Source organism: Aplysia californica, unplaced genomic scaffold (assembly GCF_000002075.1).
Source record: "Aplysia californica isolate F4 #8 unplaced genomic scaffold, AplCal3.0 scaffold00454, whole genome shotgun sequence".
In the NCBI taxonomy this organism is placed as follows: Eukaryota; Metazoa; Mollusca; class Gastropoda; order Aplysiida; family Aplysiidae; genus Aplysia; species Aplysia californica.
The window spans coordinates 90,467-110,095 of NW_004797724.1; the positions used below are offsets into that span (position 1 = coordinate 90,467).

General features: G+C 39.5%; 1 protein-coding gene across 1 annotated transcript in view; it reads right to left on the bottom strand.

Moving 5' to 3' along the window:
- The window catches only part of LOC100533314 (glutamate receptor subunit protein GluR5), a gene marked incomplete at its 5' end in the record, with an annotated part of 137,422 nt that overhangs the window by 49,980 nt on the left and 67,813 nt on the right, over positions 1-19,629 (bottom strand). Inside the window, 2 exon segments of the mRNA NM_001204612.1 lie at positions 5,581-5,589; positions 14,710-14,916. Of these exon segments, the coding sequence (NP_001191541.1) occupies positions 5,581-5,589; positions 14,710-14,916 (216 nt within the window).

Sequence of the window (19,629 nt, forward strand, 5' to 3'; positions counted from 1 at the left end):
CCGAGAAGACCACTCGTAGTGTTTGCAAGTGGTCCCTAAAGTCTATATTTGACAAGTCGACTCACAACAGCCTTGCTCCTGTCAGACAATACTGCCCCTCTCTCTCTCTCTCTCTCTCTCTCTCTCTCTCTCTCTCTCTCTCTCTCTCTTTCTTTCCTTCAATTATAATTGTACATCTGCAACTAAACTACTATTCCGTGTCGTAAGCTACCTCCTGAGGTTCGATAGCTTGTTTCGAGTGCGTAGTTTAGCTTGCAGAATGACAAATTGAGGAACAGAAATGACAAATGCGTCGTCATTACGTGTCTAGAATGCCTGTTCTTTCCATGTGGCATTCCATCAATCCCGGATCTCCGAGCGCAAGCAGTCTATTGGAGCAGTTGATCAAAATGTTAATGTGGAAAGCATTAAAAAAGCAAAAATTCGTTTTTGTTTCTCTTGATCTTCGAATTTTTTAGGAAACATCTTTGCAAATAACTCCGTCTTGAGATGAGTCAAAAAACAAAACTTGTTGTGTAAAAAGCCCTGATTTACATCACAATTTATTCATTGTTGAGCAATGAGTTTTAAAAAATAATGTCAACCCTTCTTCTTGAAGCAAGGTATGTTATATGTGAGAGAGAATAGAGCAATTTGGCATCCGTGAAAAGATGCCAAGACCTTATCTAAACTATCCTATCGTTATTTGCTCAGGTAAACAGAGAAAATAGTTCTCTTCTCGGGGTAACAACCTGTTGTGTTGTCAAGGGTTTGCTCTCTTTCTACGGGGCGACTGTGCTAAGGGGCGAGTGACGCCACATATTGTTTCTTAGCCTAACCTTTATAGTTAAGCTATTGTTAAGAGAAACGCAGAGACATAATTAATATTGCGACCAAGTAGCAAGTAGTAATGGGAACGAGCAAGACGGACTGACTGATAGTAGACAAGAGTTTTATCATTGTTGATTTTTTTATTTTTTTAAAAATTTAAATAACAGAGCAGACACGGTCTCAACACCAGTTCAATTGGTGAGGTTTTATTTTGTTTCTATTTTGTTTTTGTGTTTGTCTTTCGCTGTTTTATTTTTTTACTAAATGAGATTCCACTCGTCAGAGCTTTTACAATGACATATTTGTTGTAATAATGTAACGTCTAATCACAAAGGCCCATTTATGGTTCCATTATAGTTTCAATGTATTAAACCAACGTACGAAACCCTATTGTCTCGGGAGTTGCCGGGCCCGAGGATAAAGAGTATTGATTACATCAGGTATGGTGGAGGTCAAGAGCTTTGAATCACAAGGAGCACTGCCATTGATTCCCGTGTCAACGCGTTCTCCTATCCATTTCTCAACGCCAGACAAGCCGCCACCCACTGGGCCACGAGACAGATGGCTGCTCTTCAGGGACTTCCACATAAATTTACCGACTAATTGAGCATGTGGAAACCATTATATACAGGTTGGAAAAAAGATCGGCACATACAAGGCCTTCTTTTTAGAGGATATTATACATGGTTTGATATCTTGCGGCCCTTTCAGAACAACACAGGTTTGAGGGCTCTACTTGTCAACTGAGCTCCAGCTCTGTCATGTAATGCTCAGGTTGTTGGCTGCGAAGTGCAGACGATGTGATCTCAATTCCCCAGAAAGGAAGATGTACTTCTACAAAATTATCTCCGTCTCTCTGCCGGCATGCTGTGTTTCACTCAGCCTGGTTTTCCCCTGGAAGGGTGTATTGTATCAGTCGACTTCCTAAATAATGTTATTGTGACGTAGGGGACATAAAACATTTAAATCAATCAAACATAACACAGTTAATGTCAAGCAATGACGGTGAAAGAACTTACGTATGGGTGTCTACTGGGCTGGGCTGGGTCTTTGCTCAAAATTCAATTAACCTCAGCTTAAGAACATGCGCTGCACAAAGACAACCCACAAAGTGGTCTACTCTTTTGGTTTGTCAAAAAATTAATTAACTATTTTGCTCTCTCTCTCTCTCTCTCTGTCTCTGTCTCTCTCTCTCTCTCTCTCTCTCTCTCTCTCTCTCTCTCAATTTCTTTCTCAATCTATCTATCTATCTATCTATCTATCTATCTATCTATCTATCTATCTATCTATCTATCTATCTATCGATCTATCGATCTATCTATCTATCTATCTTTCTATCTATCTATCTATCTATCTATCTATCTATCTATCTATCTATCGCTCTTGCTCTTCCACTCTTTCTCCATCGCTGCATGAACAATGTAATACAAAGTGGGATCATTTGGTTGACTCATTTCCCATTACACGATGGGACAAAGACTTTCAATCTGTTCAAGCCACTAAGGCTAAAATATGTTCTCTTTGTCATTTGATATGTGTCCAGAAATCAAGAACGAACTTCTTCTAAAATACAACGATGTTTAGTTTAAGGGGGTGGGGGGGGGGCTACACCTGGAGGCTATCTCGCTTATTACTGGACCGAATTTTACCAAATTTCACACATATAACAAGCACATTAAGGAGTCTTAAAATCCGCAATCAAATTTGAGAAAAAAGTTTCGTTTTCATGGATACGCCGCCATATTGTATTTTATTGACATGTCTTACGTAATGAATACCGCACTTATCGCTCATGGAAATTGATTGGTTTTTTTGCATGCGTGTTCACAAACATCAGATCTAAAAATGTGTCTGTTGTTTTTTTCCTAATCGAATTAGAAACATTTTAATGAATTTTTTCCTGAGGTAGCATTCAAGTTTGCGAAAAATCCGTGAAAATCCACACTCCAGACACCACCAACAAAAATCTATTCAATATATCAAAAATTCAACAGACATTTTTAGTATTACCTCTTCTCTTCATTCTGTGAAAATTTCATGAAGATTAGATGAAACATAGTGGAGTTATTCAAAAAAGTATAGAGAAAAGTCGCATTTTGAGAAAACGGCCGATAAAAAAAATTAAAATACTGACTTTATGAGGAAATGGCGGTTACAAACATGCCCGGTATGGGGGAAAAATACGGTTTTGGGGGGTTCTTATGCCATGAAATAGTTGTAGGAGAGGCTGAGGAAGCTAAAAATGCCTACAACTCAAATTCCATGATTTTGAGCCGAATTTTGATTTTGGGGGTGTAGCACCCCCCCCCCCCCCCCCCCCAACCTTAAGAAACAAAGACAAAATTTCAAAATGTAAGTTTCTTATATCTGACCGATATTCTTGTTTTAAGTTCAATAACAGCTGGAATAAACTCACGCGTTAGAATAATATGAAGTCTAATTACAAAGCTTAAGGTAGAGATTGCCTCAAATCTATCACATTGGCCATATTGAGATTTTTGGAGCCTATGATTCTATGAGCACTAATCTCCCCAAAACACTTTATTTTAAGAAGAAGGGTGGCCCGAAAGTATGCTGAATAATGTCTAAAACATGCTAAGGGTGCTCTCAAAGTGCTTAGCAACGCACGTAAACCATGCATACCACTCTTGGTTTCATACTCTAACTATCCTCCTGGAAGGATGGACCTAAATGTTTTGGAGTACTTGTGTACATGGCTGTAGTCATCACTGCTCACTACTGTAGGATAGTATTGGCAGTTTATTACATGGATGCAAACTACAAAATAAACTCTACAGTGGAGGATTACTTGTTCTCAGTCCTTAGTGGAATCCGAGTTTCTGGTATAAATGCAGTAGACCACAGAAAAAGAGGTTTAGGGAGAATCAACACTCTCTTAAGGCCACAACCAACGGCGAATCAAATGACTTACCTATTACTCCTATTACCGATTATGACTACAATACTTTATCTGAGGTGACTGAGCCACACCCAGATCGTTTCATGGAATGCTCATCAGCAAAAAAGATAAAAATAGACACTTCAGAGAATAGCAAAGAAGGAAATCACTTGGATTGTATTCTTTTGATGAACCTGGAGATTCTCGGAAACTTTATTTCTTGCAACATGAAATGCGGAGAATGCGACCGATTTTCCGTGTATTTTGATTTTAATAATGATTATGCCTGTGAGAGATAGCTTTTTGCCATAAAATCAAAGTATCGTGTGTATAAGTGTGTGGGAGAGAGGGTAGATCTGTATGAAAGACTATGTGTCTCCCTGTATGTATGTGTGTATGTGTGCGTGAGTGTGTGTTTTGAGTGTGTGTTTTGTGTGTGTGGATGTGTGTGGGTGTGGGTGTGTGTGTGTTGGTGTGTGTGTGTGTGTGTGTGTGCGATGTAGCACTAAACCAGTGTTCCTGTGCTTGAACAATGAAAGATAATTTTTTCTTTTCTTATCTTTAAAAAAAAAAGGGGGGGGGGGGGGTTGTGACAATCCCAATTACCTAGATATCAGCTATGATGCTTGATAGAATATTTGAACGTTATTACAATTTAGCTCGTATTGCTCATTTTTTGTCAACTTCCCGGTACACTTCTGCTGAGCTCAATTTTCCTTCCTCGGTCAGGTCATGATGGGGGTTCTTTTTTCTCACTTGTCATTATCTCCCTTGAGACATTTGACGAATTGTTTAAGTTAAGTCTGAAACACTAAACAGGGAAACAATGAAATTATAAAATATTAATATAACTTTGAAATTTTAATTTCAGGAAATGAGAAGACTCCGAGACTAATTATCAACAGTTATTTTACCCTTTGCGTTAAGAAGAACAAATGATTGTATTGATTTGAAGTTGTAAATGATAAAAAGTTTGCTCCATTATCATTGTTGAAATGGGAGGTTGAGGCTGATTTACAGCGGTCTGTAAAGCCCAAAATGCCATGTATTTTCACATAGTAACAAATAATACAGAAGAAATGCAGTTTCACGACTGGACAACAAAGTAATGGGGACTGACGTCGAGTGTGTAGTTAAACTCCTGACACTTGCACGCAAAAGACACGAAATCGATTCGTGTGTGAGGAAATCTTATTTTATCGTGTTTCTCTTCTATCTCTGTTTCAGGATGCTATTCCTCATTCTTCTCCGGTTGGCTCTGATAGGCAGGATAAAGCATCCCGCTTCCTAGATTATCTAAATTGTATCGATTTGGGCGCCAGACATGTACGATCATTTATAACTAATGGGACACCAGGGATGTGGAAAGCTTTCAGCGTTTTACCCCCAGGCTGTGTCGTTGACCTAGTAACTATTTCTTTCTCTTCGATTCCTCATTTCCCATCGTTCCTCTGCTAAATCTGTAGGGACGGAAACTGTCAGTGCTTCAATTTGGGAGTGCTACCGCTTGCGTGCAGTAGATTTTCAAATGGTGTGCAACGTATGCAGACTTGAGAGCCACGTAAGAGGGGTTAAGAGTAATTCTAGAGTTTAGAAACCTGATTTGAAACCTTGAAACAGATCTTGGCCAGTATCTTCTCAGACAAAGACAAAATACTTGGAGGTTCCCTGAACAAACTGGGCACTGTAAAGACTGGCAGTTTAGATCAATTAGGAGGAAGTTCTCGTTAGATTAGAACATTGATTAAAAGCTCGATGCTTCATTCTCTGGTCAACGTTCACAAACCTGCTCTTTTTCGACTTCCTACTGTCAGTCAGTGCCAGCCAGTACAAATTCGACGTTACAGGCTCTTCGATGTTGCACTCAGACGACTGTAGTTTGATTCCTGCTTTGGGGAATTCTTTTACCGAGTTTAATCGTTTTTTGCTGGAATGCTGTGTCCTAAGCAGTTAGTTTGTACATGACATGTTGTTGTTGTTGTTGTGGAAGCAGTCCTCCTCCTAAATAATCAACGTCTCCAGCAGTTAACGTGTCCTATTTGCTGATGGAACTTCAGAGTACTGTGCCCTTGTCTGAGATGACTATTGTGCTAGATCCTACCTTTAATTTTTTTAAACGGCTGGGAAAGCCCAAAATATCACCCTAAAAACGGTTTAACTCATTTCAAAGGTGAAACGGTTTCTTTCTTTACTCAGACTCTGAATCTCATTCCGTATAAACTTACGTCCCCTCGCCTCCCTCTTGACTCGCACATCTTAAAATGATGTGGGCTTTTTCTGTTGGGGGAAAATGCATACGCGAGTGCCTTTGGCCACAGGACTTCAGTACTACAGGGGAAATGATATACCCATAAGATTCAGAATCCACTAAAATTCGACCATGTGCTTTCTGTTTGTTTGTCAAGAGCTCTCCAACAAGGTTATGTGACCGTTACAATGCTGTAAATTATTATTTAGGAAATCAACAAAGTGCGAATTCACCGGCCTAAACCTAGCGTGTAATGAAACAAGTAGGCTTGGGTAGAATACGAAGGTCCAATTTCAATACACAAGTCAGCTTTTTTATTCAGGCTTAAATAAAACTGTGAGGAGGCACATGGTAAATAAATGAAAGGTTACAGCGCCTGTGTAATTACCTGCCAACCAGATTACAAGCTACAAGCATAAACCATCCTCGTTTAAAGCTCCGCAGACGGCGTAACCCAGGCCCAGGTCACTTCCCTGGAAAGAGCGGGAAAATTGATGATGCTGATTGATGTAGATGAAGCAGAAACCGTTTGACATATTGAAGATCGGGAGCAGAGGGCATATTATTTCGCCTTAACCCTTTTCAGCTTAATATTATATCACTCGAAAAATCTCTGTCAGTTGAACCCCTTATACATGTACTTATGAAATTGTGAGAAATTGCCTTTTCCTGTGGTCTGTGGCTCATCATCATCCAGTGCCAGATCTGCGACAGACATCGGCGATCATGATGTTCCATTCATTCCTTTGTTCGGATGCTCTCAGAAAAGCTACGTTTCCCTGATCTTTCCCTTTTACCCATTTGTTTAGGTTCCCTAAGTATGTTGTTCTGGGCCTACCCCTGCCTCGCTTGCCCTCAATTTTGCCAGTGAGAGCTTGATGTTCAAGACCCTTATGTCTATTCAGGTGTCCCCAAAACTGCATTTGTCGTTTCCTGATTGTTTTTAACAATGAGCGTCCCACGTGGGCTTCATCAAACACTACCTCATTTGATTTCTTTTCCTCCCACGATACTCTTAGCAGTCTCCTAATAAACCACATTTCTGTTGCCTCTATTTTATTTTCACTATCTTTAGTGATTGTCCAGCATTCACAGCCATATAGAAAGGTTGACCAAATATAGCATTTCAGGACTTTCAGTTTGGTGTTCATTGATATGTTTCTATTTTTCAGGATTGGGCTCATTTTATTGAAACTAGCCTTAGCCATTGCAGTTCTCCTCTTTATTTCTGCGGAAGATTTCGCATCAGATGTTATCATATATCCTAGATATTTAAACTGTTGGACTTGTTTGATCTTTTCACCTTTGCTAATGAGATTACAACTAGGATTTGCTGCTTTTTTTATATTACCATGCATTCTGTTTTCTTTGCATTCAACAATAATCCTTTACGTTCACTTTCTTTTACAACAATGTCTAGAAGCATTTGAAGGTCCCTTTCGAAGCCTGCTATTAAAATCGTGTCATCTGCATATTTGATGTTATTAATATTTTCTCCATTAACTTTGAGGCCTGGACATTCTTCTATGTTTCTAAGGATTGTTTCACTGTACATGTTAAAAAGGTCTGGTGACATAACACATCCTTGCCTCACTCCTCGCCTAATCTGCTTATATTCACTGTATTCTCCATTAATTCGTACAGCAACGTTTTGGTCCCAGTACAAATTTCTGATAATTCTTAGATCTTTTCCATCTATGTCTAGCTTTTCCATTATTTTAAATAGCTCATCATGTCTAACTTTATCGAACGCCTTTGAATAATATATTAAGCATAAATGCAGATCTTTCTGTGCTTCAATATATCTTTCCATTAACATTTGTAAGGTGAGTATAGCATTTCTGGTGCTCTTGTCAGGAACAAAGCCGAATTGTGTTTTAGATATCTCTGGTCTTACACTTCTTCTCAATCTTCCCATTATTACTCGCAGCAATATTTTTGTAAAATGACTCATAAGGCTAATTGTTCTATGCATATCACACTCAGTGGCGCCTGGTGTTTTAGGTAAAGCTATAAAAACTGACTTCATCATATCTTCTGGGATCTCACCGGTGTCATAAATAACATTTAAGAGCTTTGTTATTTCAGTGCCTAGTTCTTCGAGCGCGACAATCACTTCAACTGGAATATTATCTGGCCCTGTGGCTTTGAATTGTTTCATTTTCCTAATGGCAGCTTGTACTTCTGCTTTCAGTATTGGAGGTCCATTTATTTGATTATTTATTACCGGTTTTGTCCTCTATTATCTTTGAAAAGTTCTTCTTTGTATTCTGACCATCTGTTTAAGACATCCCCGTTGTCCATTAAAATATCCCCTCCCTTTGATCTTATGCATCCTGTATTTGAGCATCCTTTTATCCCACTTACTTCTTTGATTTTTGAATGCATGTATTTGCTGTCTTTGTTTTGGTTCTTCTCTATTTGTTGACACTGATCGTTTATCCATGTTTCTTTTGCTTCGATGTATTTTCTCTTTATTTCCCTGTTTAAGATGTTGTACTTTTTCACATTTTATTTTTGCCTTTCTTCTCTCTTCCATTAGGTTTAATATGTCCTGGGTCATCCATTTTTTATTTGCTTTTTTAGCTTTCGGGGGGGATATTTTCTTCCACAGCTTCCATTATTGAGTCTTTCATTGTCCTCCATAGTTCTTCCGATTTAGTAATGTTTTCCAAAGCTTGAAATTTATTTCTTACATCTATGGAGAAACGTTCTTTCATTTCTTGATTTGTCTTTAAAAGACCTATGTCAAATTTATGTTCATACTTTGACTTTTTGAGTTTCTTTAGTCGTATCCGGATTTTACACATGACTGGTACATGATCACTATCACAGCCTGCTCCTGGCATTGATTTAGATGATTGTATTGTGTTTCTAAAAACGTTTCTAAAAAAGTATGAAGTCTATTTGATTTCTACTTCTATCGCCAGGACTCTTCCAAGTGTATCTTCTTCTTGGGTGATTTTCATACCAGGTGTTTGATATCATAAAATTATTTTCTTTGCACCATTCTACCAGTCGTTCCCCGCGTTCATTCTCTCTACCCAGTCCCCATGGCCCAACTATATCTTCTATACGTGTACTTCCTACTTTGGCATTAAAGTCTCCCATGACTATCTTTACATCTTGTGATTTTAACTGTTTCATTGCCTTATCAAGGTCTTCATAAAAAATCTCAATTTCCTCGTTGTCGTGCTCTGATATTGGTGCGTATATTTGGATGACACCTATGTCAAAATGTTTTCCCTCTAATTTAGACAGGATGACTCTATTTGACACTCCCCAAAAACTTTTAATGATCTTTGCTGTTGCTTCGTCAAATAAAATTCAGACTCCTCTTTCATGGGTTTTTCCTCCTAAATATATAATTGTTTTGGATCCCCTTTTAATCAAGCCTGCCCCCTCCCATCTAACTTCTGAAAGGCCTAAAATATTTAGCTTTACCCTATCCATTTCCTGTTCTATATTATCTAATTTGCCTTTCTGGTACATTGTTCTTACATTCCATGTGGCGATGTCAAGTTGCTTATTTTTGCAGCCAGTAGCTGGATGACGATCGGGCGCCACCTGCTGCCTGTGGCAGTCCCTACCGAGCGGGGAGTTCAGAGCTGGATCATGAACCCCCCACTGTTATCTGATAAATGAATGTACTTTTCCGTGATTGTTCTTGGGATATTACAGCAGTGGTTTCCCGTTGCCTACTGCCGGTTTGTGTACAGTTTTTCAGCTAGCTTTTGTCATCCACTGACAACCCACAAGGCAGTGGGGGCTTTGGTAGGTTTTATGGCGCCTCCCGTCGCCAAGATGGTCCCTTCTTCGAGTGTGTGAGGTATTTATTGAAGCACCTGTGTCACCAGGGTTCCCCTCTACTCTCCACGACCATCCCCAATTGGTTCGCGACTGCTTAGCAGCTAACCTCCATATCTGGAGGCCTTTCCCCTATCCACCACCCGGGGACGCGCTGAGATGGGTATGAGGACCCAATACTAAATCTTAGTACTTCCCAGTCTGTGGCTAGTAAAACGAAAAATAGTGTCATTGAACTCTTTATGGTTTCTAATAGCTAGTGATACACACTTCCATTTTTTAAAAAAGAGTCCCCTTTAAAACACGACGCACAAGTTTGTGTGGCATGCAGCAACGACACAACATGGTGTCACCACGACAATACCAGAATGGCGACGTCAGTAGAAGGCAATCACCCGCCGGGCAGATAATCTTTCTCATTTCTCGATAATTTGAAGCATTGTGGGGGACTGTTCATTCATGTATTGCCCGGAACCAATGAGGCGATGTTAATCATTGGGAAGCCAGTCTGCTTCTTTTGGTGTCGTCCATGGTACTTGATAACGTTCCACACTGGAATCGAACTTTCACAATCTGCTTGCCATTACCAGAGAGCCGAACCTTTACACAATAGATTACAGTTTAAATGATTATACTGGGTTTTTACTGCAATGCCCATTATAAAGACGGAGTGGCTACTAATGATATTCTAGATGCTTAAAACAGCACAAGAAATCCTGGTGCGTTAGATTAAGTTACCTCTAGTAGCACATTGCTATATACATCGTCACAGAGAGTTAAAAGCTTGAAAATTAATGGCAACTTTTATTGCAACTTTTGGCATTTTTTGTGGTAACTTTTGGCAACTTTTGAACAAAACAAATGGCAACAAACGCAGATGCTAGACTACAGCTTGGTGAGATATTAACTGAGCTGTGTACCCTAGCTCTTCCAGAAAGGACGAAAACAATTCAAGACCTACATGGATTCAAACTCGAGGGGCATTATTTGTCTCCCTGTCTCACATCCAACTGTAGAACAGTAGTTTCCAATTAATTCTACCTTTCTTAGACTTCCACTTGCATGTGCTAGGTAAACTCATGTTATAGCTAAATGGTTGTGACGATAGTGTTAATGTTTTATACCCCAGTGATGCGACTTCGATCAAAGCGGAGGCTAAATATTGTAAATCTCATGCCAGAGGTTAATTGTAGCAATGGCTGTTGAAGTTTTAAGACACCTCCTCCCCCAACTTCAAAACGAAATTTTTAAAAAAGATGATTTAATTTTCTTTTTAAAGTAGGAGGCAGACTTGCTCAGTCTCCAAAAGTGCCTTCTGCGAGTAACCGGGAGAGGCCTAACATATGCCGGGTGTTATAATCATACTATAATCAATTAACGTAACAAAGAATGATGTGTGTTACACGAATGCGAGAGCCATACCCGGCGAAGACTCCAAGCCAAAATAGTTTGAGCAAAACCAAGAAGGTATAAACCTAGCCGAGTTGTTTGTGACGTAATAGAGACTTTGTAGCGCTGTACTCAGAGACAAGCTCAAGGGGACTTCCTTGTGTCTCCTTGTACAAGGGCTTTGTAGCGCCGTACCTGGGCTTTTGCTCCAGCCATCGTGCTTTACCACAGGGAGCTTGTCCGTCTACACCTTCCCTTACGAAGGAGCGGCAGAGATCACCGCTCACCCGGGGGAAGACGGTAGGGGGTGGGGGGTATTCAGACCTCTCACACGCTGGCCGGTACATAGTTGGGTTCGTATTAAAGGGTAGATTAACGGAGAGAAAAAAGTACTCTGGTAGGGTTGTTAGGTTTGGGGGAAGGGGGAGGGGGGTGTTTGTTTTAAGTTGGGTTAGTTTTTGTGGGTGGGGGGGATAATAATAATAAAAAATAAATTACACTTTTATTTGTAACAGAGGGACACTTTGGTTTACAATGGCAAACATACATACATAAATACATAATTATAAATTACGTACATACATAAATACATGCTTCTTGTATGTCTCCCCGTATTATCAGAGAGAAAAAACAGCTCTATTTTATTAGGGTTTTTAAAATATATTTTCCCCTTTTTTTCTCCTTTTTTTCTCCTTTTTTTCTTTTAATCTCTCCACCCACCTCTCTCTCTCTCTCTCTCTCTCTCTCTCTCTCTCTCTCTCTCTCTCTCTCTCTCGCTCTCTCGCTCTCTATTATATGTTCTCTCTCTTTTTTCTGTCTCTATTTATCTCTCTATCTCTCTCTCTCTCTCTCTCTCTCTCTCTCTATTATATGTTCTCTCTCTTTTTTCTGTCTCTATTTATCTCTCTCTATCTCTCTCTCTCTCTCTCTCTCTCTCTCTCTCTGTCTCTCTCTCTCTCTCTCTCTCTCTCTCTCTCTCTCTCTCTTTCTATCTATCTCACCCCCACCCATCCACACAAGTATCTGCCTCTTCTTTTCTTTTCTCTCATTTTACTTTTCCTGCCGATTCCTCTTTCGCCCGAACACCGTTTCTGCACTATGCAATATCAAAATGAAAACCTTTTTTCAAAATGACATTGGCGAGTTGCCAGTCTGGTGGAAGGCACAATCAAACTTAAAGATGTATGTCCTAGTGTTGCGCTCCATTGTGTTTTCCATCGACAAAGGGAGCCGTGTCCGCTTCTCATCATCATGACATTTTGGCATAGACCGCCAGCCAAAGAGAATGAACTCTACGAAAACAACTCGGTCTCTCCTTCTCTCTTTTTAAACTCTGTCCCGTTCTCTCTCCCTCCCCATCTCTCTCACTTTCTCTCTCTTTTTTTGCTTTATCTCCCTTTGTCTGTCTGTCTGTCTGTCTGTCTGTCTGTCTGTCTGTCTGTCTGTCTGTCTGTCTCTGTCTCTGTCTGTCTGTTTGTCTCTGTCTCTGTCTCTGTCTCTGTCTCTGTCTTTCCCTCTCTTTCTCTCTCTCTCTCTCTCTCTCTCTCTCCCTCTCTCTCTCTCTCTTTCTCTCTCTCCCTCTCTTTCCCTCCCTCTCTCTCTCTCTTTCTCTCTCTCGCTATTTCTCTCCCTATCTATCTATCTATCTATCTATCTATCTATCTATCTATCTATCTATCTATCTAGCTAGCTAGCTAGCTAGCTAGCTAGCTAGCTAGTTACCTATTATTCTATCTCTTTCTCTCTCACACACACGTACACACATACACAACTACATACATGTACATAATACTTACATCCTTTCTCTCTCTCCCTCTCTCTCTCTCTCTCTCTCTCTCTCTCTCTCTATCTATCTATCTATCTATCTATCTATCTATCTATCTCTCTCCCTTCTCTCTCTTTCTCTCCCTCTCTCTACCCCTCTCCCTCTCTCTACCTCTCTGTCTTTCTCTCTACTTTCTCTCTTTCACACACGCATACTCGCGCGCACACACACGCACACACACACACGTACACGCACACACATGCACACACAAACACACACAGATAAACATTCAAAAGCACAGATACTCACTTGCCGATATATATATATATATTTTTTTTTTTTTTAAATATATATATATATATATATATATATATATATATATATATATACGCACACACACGTACAAACTAGTACTTGAATACACTCCCCCTCCCCCCCCCCCACCCCTTGCCCCTGCGTGACAAAAAACCCCCACAAAAAATAGAGCAAAACAAAAAACTGTCGCTGACATTTTCAAACCTTCTCATCAATTGCGTAATCGAAGATGTTTAGCCGTGTCTATAACTGCAAAAAATTTGCGGACCTCACACTTGATTTTCACTTCCCCAGGATCCAGCTGCGCTCGCTTTTTCCCTGTGCAAGATATGCGTTACTCTAATATAAATAACTCAGCCCCTAGTAAAGTTATATATGTGAAACTTCTCCAAACTGTTTAGAATATTATGTTTCCTTTTGCCATAACACATTTTTATGGGGGGAGAAAATTTGGCTTTAGTCAGTCAGGTGTAATCATGTAAAAGTAAGCTTTTGTCCAGACTCAGTTCCGAGCCGGGGTGATTGATTAGATCTAGATCTACTAATAGAGTAAAATGCTCCTCAATCAATGATAATAATAGATAGCATTTGTATAGCGCATATCCCCGCTCAACAGCAGGCTCTATGCGCTTTACACTATATTATTACCCCAGCAGACCATAGAATATTCCGAAACATTCTCAGCTTCCCGGGAAGCATACAGTGCAAGCAGCCGATTAAGCGCTCAAACATTAACAAACTGACAAGATCTTTCGCTGTCTATAGCCGGGTACCCATTCCCACCTGGGTGAAGTGAGGAAAATTCGTGTAAAGTGCCTTTCCCAAGGACACAACGTCGGGCCCCTGACGGGATTCGAACCCACGACCTTACGGTTGCGAGTCCGAGAGCCTAACCACTAGGCCACCGACGCCACATGATAACTCGTTCCAGGTCTATTTCTCGTCATTTTCTTCTCGACCTGCAGACTCTCGGTCCAAATAATCAAGGTTATCGCTGTCTGTGTTCACACAAATTTTGGCGATTACCCCAGGTTCATTCGAATCCCTTGTTTAAAAACTCGTTTTATTGCTTTTCAAATTTAATTGTCAAAAATCGGAAGCATCAACTGGCCTTTGTTTGGATTTAGGTCATTTCGCTCAGGAGTATACTCGAAGGTAATCGTGGCAAACTACAATATACCTTGTTTTATTTATATAGAAATTGTGAACTTGTTATGTGTCCAATGTAGATGGAGAGCTAAAAATCCAAGGATTCAAAAGGCCTTATTGTGTTCTATGTTAGCTGCCTTTTGAAACAAACAGGATGGATTCCTTGAGTACATGTATTTGTTTTCTTATGTTGACTTAGATAACTTTCTCTTTTCCCAGTCAGCCAAATCTCATTAAAATACATATACTATTATGTTTTTAAATAAGCAGAAAGCAATACAGGATAACGAGCAGACGTGGTTAAAACGCTTAAAATCAAACAAAACTTACCTGCTTCAAAGCTCTGTAGATCTGTTCTCCGTGCATCCACGGCAAGGGTGGGTTGGAGTTACACTGTATCCCGATGGTCTTGTTCATATTGTACATTTTTCCCCTTCGGAACACGTAATGGAATACATCTCTTTGTTCTTTGATCATGGCCGTCAGGGCAGCTCTGATGGTGTGGAGCATGTCCACGCTGAGTGCTGCATCCGTCTAGGTCAACAACATGAAAAGAAAATGAAATGATAGATTATTACGTTGCTCCTTTCAATACTCGATTGCTATTTTAAAAGTGCAGTGAATGCCGTTATCGGCCATGGCAGACCTTGTTTCTGGAAAATAAAAATATAAACTTAAGAATGTTTTGTCATCCATCTGTTGTTGTCTATGTGGATGTTCGTTACGTTTCTGTTCACCCTGTCGCGTGATGCAGCAGCTCGCCTTAAAGATGACAGAACAGGTGTCAGGAAGCCCCTTGAAAAAAAAAGGGGGGGGTGGGGCAGTGCTCGTTACCTCTGATCAGGACAGAGGAACAATGGCCTAAGGCGACTAGTTTACGGGCTGAGAACCGTTAGCGGTTGTGATAATCAGTCGTGGCATGGATGCAGGCGAGAAAGAATGAAACACAGTTTGTGTGTCATATTAAATATGAAGAATACGCCACGGTTCAAAAACTCAATGTTTCACAAACAAATCCATACAAAGACATCATACATCTGGCAACGAGGATATAACATGAATTTCTAGTTTCTAGCATCAAAAGTTGTACAGCGAATCTTTAAGGAACTTGGTTTCGTGTGTGAAAAAACAATGGCTGATCACAAATTTTGCTGTCGAATTTCTTCAACTTCTAGGTGAGTCAACTCTCGTTTTCAGGGAATATACAAAACCCTGTGTGTGTGTAAGTGTGTGTGTAAGTATGTGTGAGAGTGTGCGTATGTGTGTTTGTGTGTGTATTAGTGTATGTGAGAGTGTGTGTGTATGTGTGTGTGTATGTGTGTGTGGGGGGTGTGTGTGTATGTATGTGTGTGTGAGTGTGAGTGAAAGAGTGTGTGTTAAATGTGCAGAATTATCTACTGTTCTGGAACGATATGTTTGGCGAACTTATACAACGACACCTCAGGGAGTTATCATCTTTCTCTTTTCTTCTTGAAGTCCCTTCTGTGGGCCATCTAAACCAGAACTAATTAGTACTATGGTATGGGTTCAACATCCACTAGGAATACTGCAAAGTCATTCAGGAGGTGGGACCTCTGCATTTATCGCCCATTTCGGAAAGGTCCGAGCCACGTGGTTCAAGAGCCTTGAAAACTCCCCAGACATTTCAAATTGATCGTGGATTCGGAAAAGGGTCCACCTCTCCATACGCTAGTATGATATCAACTGAGCTTGCGGCGCCCCGCGAGGAGACATTTGTTCTGATGGCATGCAAAGTGCTCTCCCGGAAAGCTGCCTACGCTAAGAAAAATGATATCATTTGGGTAAGTGTTATATATCTTCCCTGAGCCCACTTTCCCAAAACATTTATTTATATGGGTGTTTGTCTCTGCAGTGGGTCGATTTCCCTTTCCTCTGTTGTGTATTCAAACTGAGTGAACTCTAGCCGCCAATGTAAAATAGAGTCAACCCATCAAGGCTAAGTGCTTTTTTTCAGTGGATGCCTGTGCATATATTTATCTTTTTCAAAAATTTCTTTTGTGAGTTTAACGCCCTTCTCCCCCGGCTCCTTGTCGTTGAAAGCTGTAAATAGGAGTTTAAATCCCAAGTGTGGAAGTTGTTACTTCGCATACTGGAAATGTTGCAGTTCACTGAAACAGGGTTGGCCCTAACAGGAAGGGTCAAATCAGGCTGTTTCCTCGAATCTAAACTTTGTCTACGCGAGCGATCAACATTTTCAATCACTACATACAATGCCCTGCAGGACACAAATCCTTTAGAAGGTAGAGTACTTGACCTCGCAACAGTAAAGAACAAGAGAGGCGAGAAGGAAGACAGCAGAGATAGTATTCCAAAGGAAACCGCGCGCACTTACTTGTACGTATGACATTCATGTACGTATCTAAAAGCTTGGCCTTACCTCCTTTTGATGACCAGTGGGTTTACATGAGTATATTACCCCTAACCTATCCCCCCCCCCCCCCCAACCAGTTGTGGAGACACAAAACAGACACACGTTTTTATTGCGATGCTATAGATAGATAGCTCGATAGATAGATAGATAGCTAGACAGCTAGATAGATAGATAGATAGATAGATAGCTAGCTAGGATAGATAGATAGATAGATAGATAGATAGATAGATAGATAGATAGATAGATAGATAGATAGATAGATAGGTAGATAGATAGATAGATAGATAGATTTTAGGGGGATGCCATCTCCCTCATTTTGTCCTTAAAACAAACAAAATGAGTGAGAATATTATTTAAGAGCGAATCATTAAAATTCATGTCTATAATATAGCTATTTACTATCAATGACACTGAGTGTTGTAGAAGCTTGTATTTCAATCAGTACGCCACTTCTGAAAGAATGAAAAGTCAGTGTGTATATTTCTAAAGTAAAAAGTAAATGTTGTTCCCGCATCCGATCCGGACATTGGGGATTGCCTTGTTAGAGACACAACTTCCTGGGCCTTCGGCATATTGTGGTAGGGTGGCCAGTTCCTTTCCAAGCCGTGTCCGAACCGAGGATCGAACCTGGACTTTCCGCTTCGGAGACGAGCACACTATCCGCTCTGCCACAGCACCCTCATTTTTTAAAGTAAGTAATGAAAAAACAACAGCACTATGCTACCTTTAAGTACTAACAGTTTCAGTTTTTACTTTTTGGTTCTGCTCAATACACCCTAAGCCCTTGGGTAAGTCGTTGCGTTGGCGTGATTACATACATCTAGCTTTTTAGTTATGAAATATGGACACCTCAGCAGATATACGCCCAAGAGACGAGAAAATTGAGCACCCGATGAGAAAATGTTCGTCTGGCCTCAGTGAGAGTGGTGATTATGGAAATGTCTCTGGCACAGTGTGACTTGTGTTTACTGTAACGGAATATTCATGTAAAATTAATAAATATCCTTTTTTAAAAATGATGACAAAAGACAAAGCAAAAATAATTTATGAAACTGCAGTTCTCAAAATAATAGCATTTCACTATTCAGATGGAATGCTTGTTCTGAACACTGGATGATGAAAATAAAGACAAACATAATTTTCACATAAAGAACTAGAATTAGGCTTTTCCCCGAAAGGAAAAACAAGGACCATTAACCTGTAAAGGCTGAAATTCTATGAATTTACCAGCTGATCTGATAGTGTTCCCTTTCACTCATCTCAATTTGAGGAGCAGTTGGAAATTCCCAATTGACTCTACAACAAATCTGTTGTCGTTGTTTGTGCCTTTCTTGTTATTGTTGTTTTCTTTGCTACCGTTGTAGTTGATGGTGATGCTGTGCTGCTGATACTGATAGTGTCGTTGCTCTGTTGTTATTGTTGTTTATGATGTTTTTGATATTGTTTTTCATGTCTGTATTCTTGTTTTCTTTGTTGTTTTTATAATTTTAGAGAGCCTTAACCTGACCTTAAAAGTTGTCTAAGATTAAGCAACTAATATACTATACTGGCCAAACAGCCACTGGTAATAGATAGATAGATAAATAGGTAGATAGATTAATAGATAGATAGATAGATAGAAGGATGGATAGATAGATAAATAGATAGATATATACATAGATAGATAGATAGATGGATAGATAGATAGGTGGATAGATAGATAGATAGATAGATAGATAGATAGATAGATAGATAGATAGATAGATAATCATTTTCATATCAAGTGCCTCTGGTTATCCCTGGCACCTTATGACTTGATAAAATCGACACCAAAGTTCCCAAAAAGACATATCCTGAGAGTATGTTTTATAAGCTCAAAATAGAGTCAAAAGCTTGTAGCTTTGCTAGGCTGGCCATGTCGTAAAACTGCCATATTTCAGGATTTTAAATAATAATAAGTAAAGTAATCTATTCTGAACTGTCCTCGGAAAGCATACAGTAGGTGTAGCTAATGTGTCATTGTCATGCGAAAGCTGGGTCTAGACTGTTTTTCATTTTTAAGTGCAATCAGAATTTATAATATCATTCGGTTTCAGAGTCTTTAGGTCAAAATAATTTGTAGAAAGCTTTATTATTGTCATCATTATGATCGTAATAATCATTGTACTTATTATCATCATTAAACATACTTTTGATATTTGTCCATTTGTAATAATAATAATCATAACAATCAAAATCTATGCAACTATTTTTGTGTGTGTACATACTGTATTTATACATATTCGTACATGTACATTATACATATATTTTATACAAATACATAGTCTTTCTTTTATATAAAACAAAGTTTTACATTGATGGGAGTATTTCCAAAGAGAGGGTTAGAACTCAAAGTAAAAAGAAACAAACGAATTACGTATTCCGGTTCATTGGTAGAATGTAGACTCCCAGCCTTGTATGGGAATAGGCGATTTTCCAAATGGGAACTTGCTGGGTTATCGGACCTTTTGCATCCTTAAAGGACATCCAAATTAATAGCATTGAAAAAACGTACATTGGTCGTTATGGCACTTTTTTTAAGGGAACATACAACTAAGTAAAATATGATCGTACTTACGCACTCAATTGAAATTATTTTGTAGTTTATTATTTAAAAATGATCGAGACTTCCAGCTAAATAGCCAGAAACGTAGCTTGGTGCTGGGTTGGGTTGTTTTTTAGATGACCTATGCCACATTTGCAAAAACATAAATTGTTCTATTTTTAGGGGCATAATTTCATGACAATTGAGTTGGCTGGTATTAGGGAGGGGGTGGGGTGGGGGGAGAGGAACTACACCTGCAGACTATCTTGATGTTACCAAAATGCACACCAAG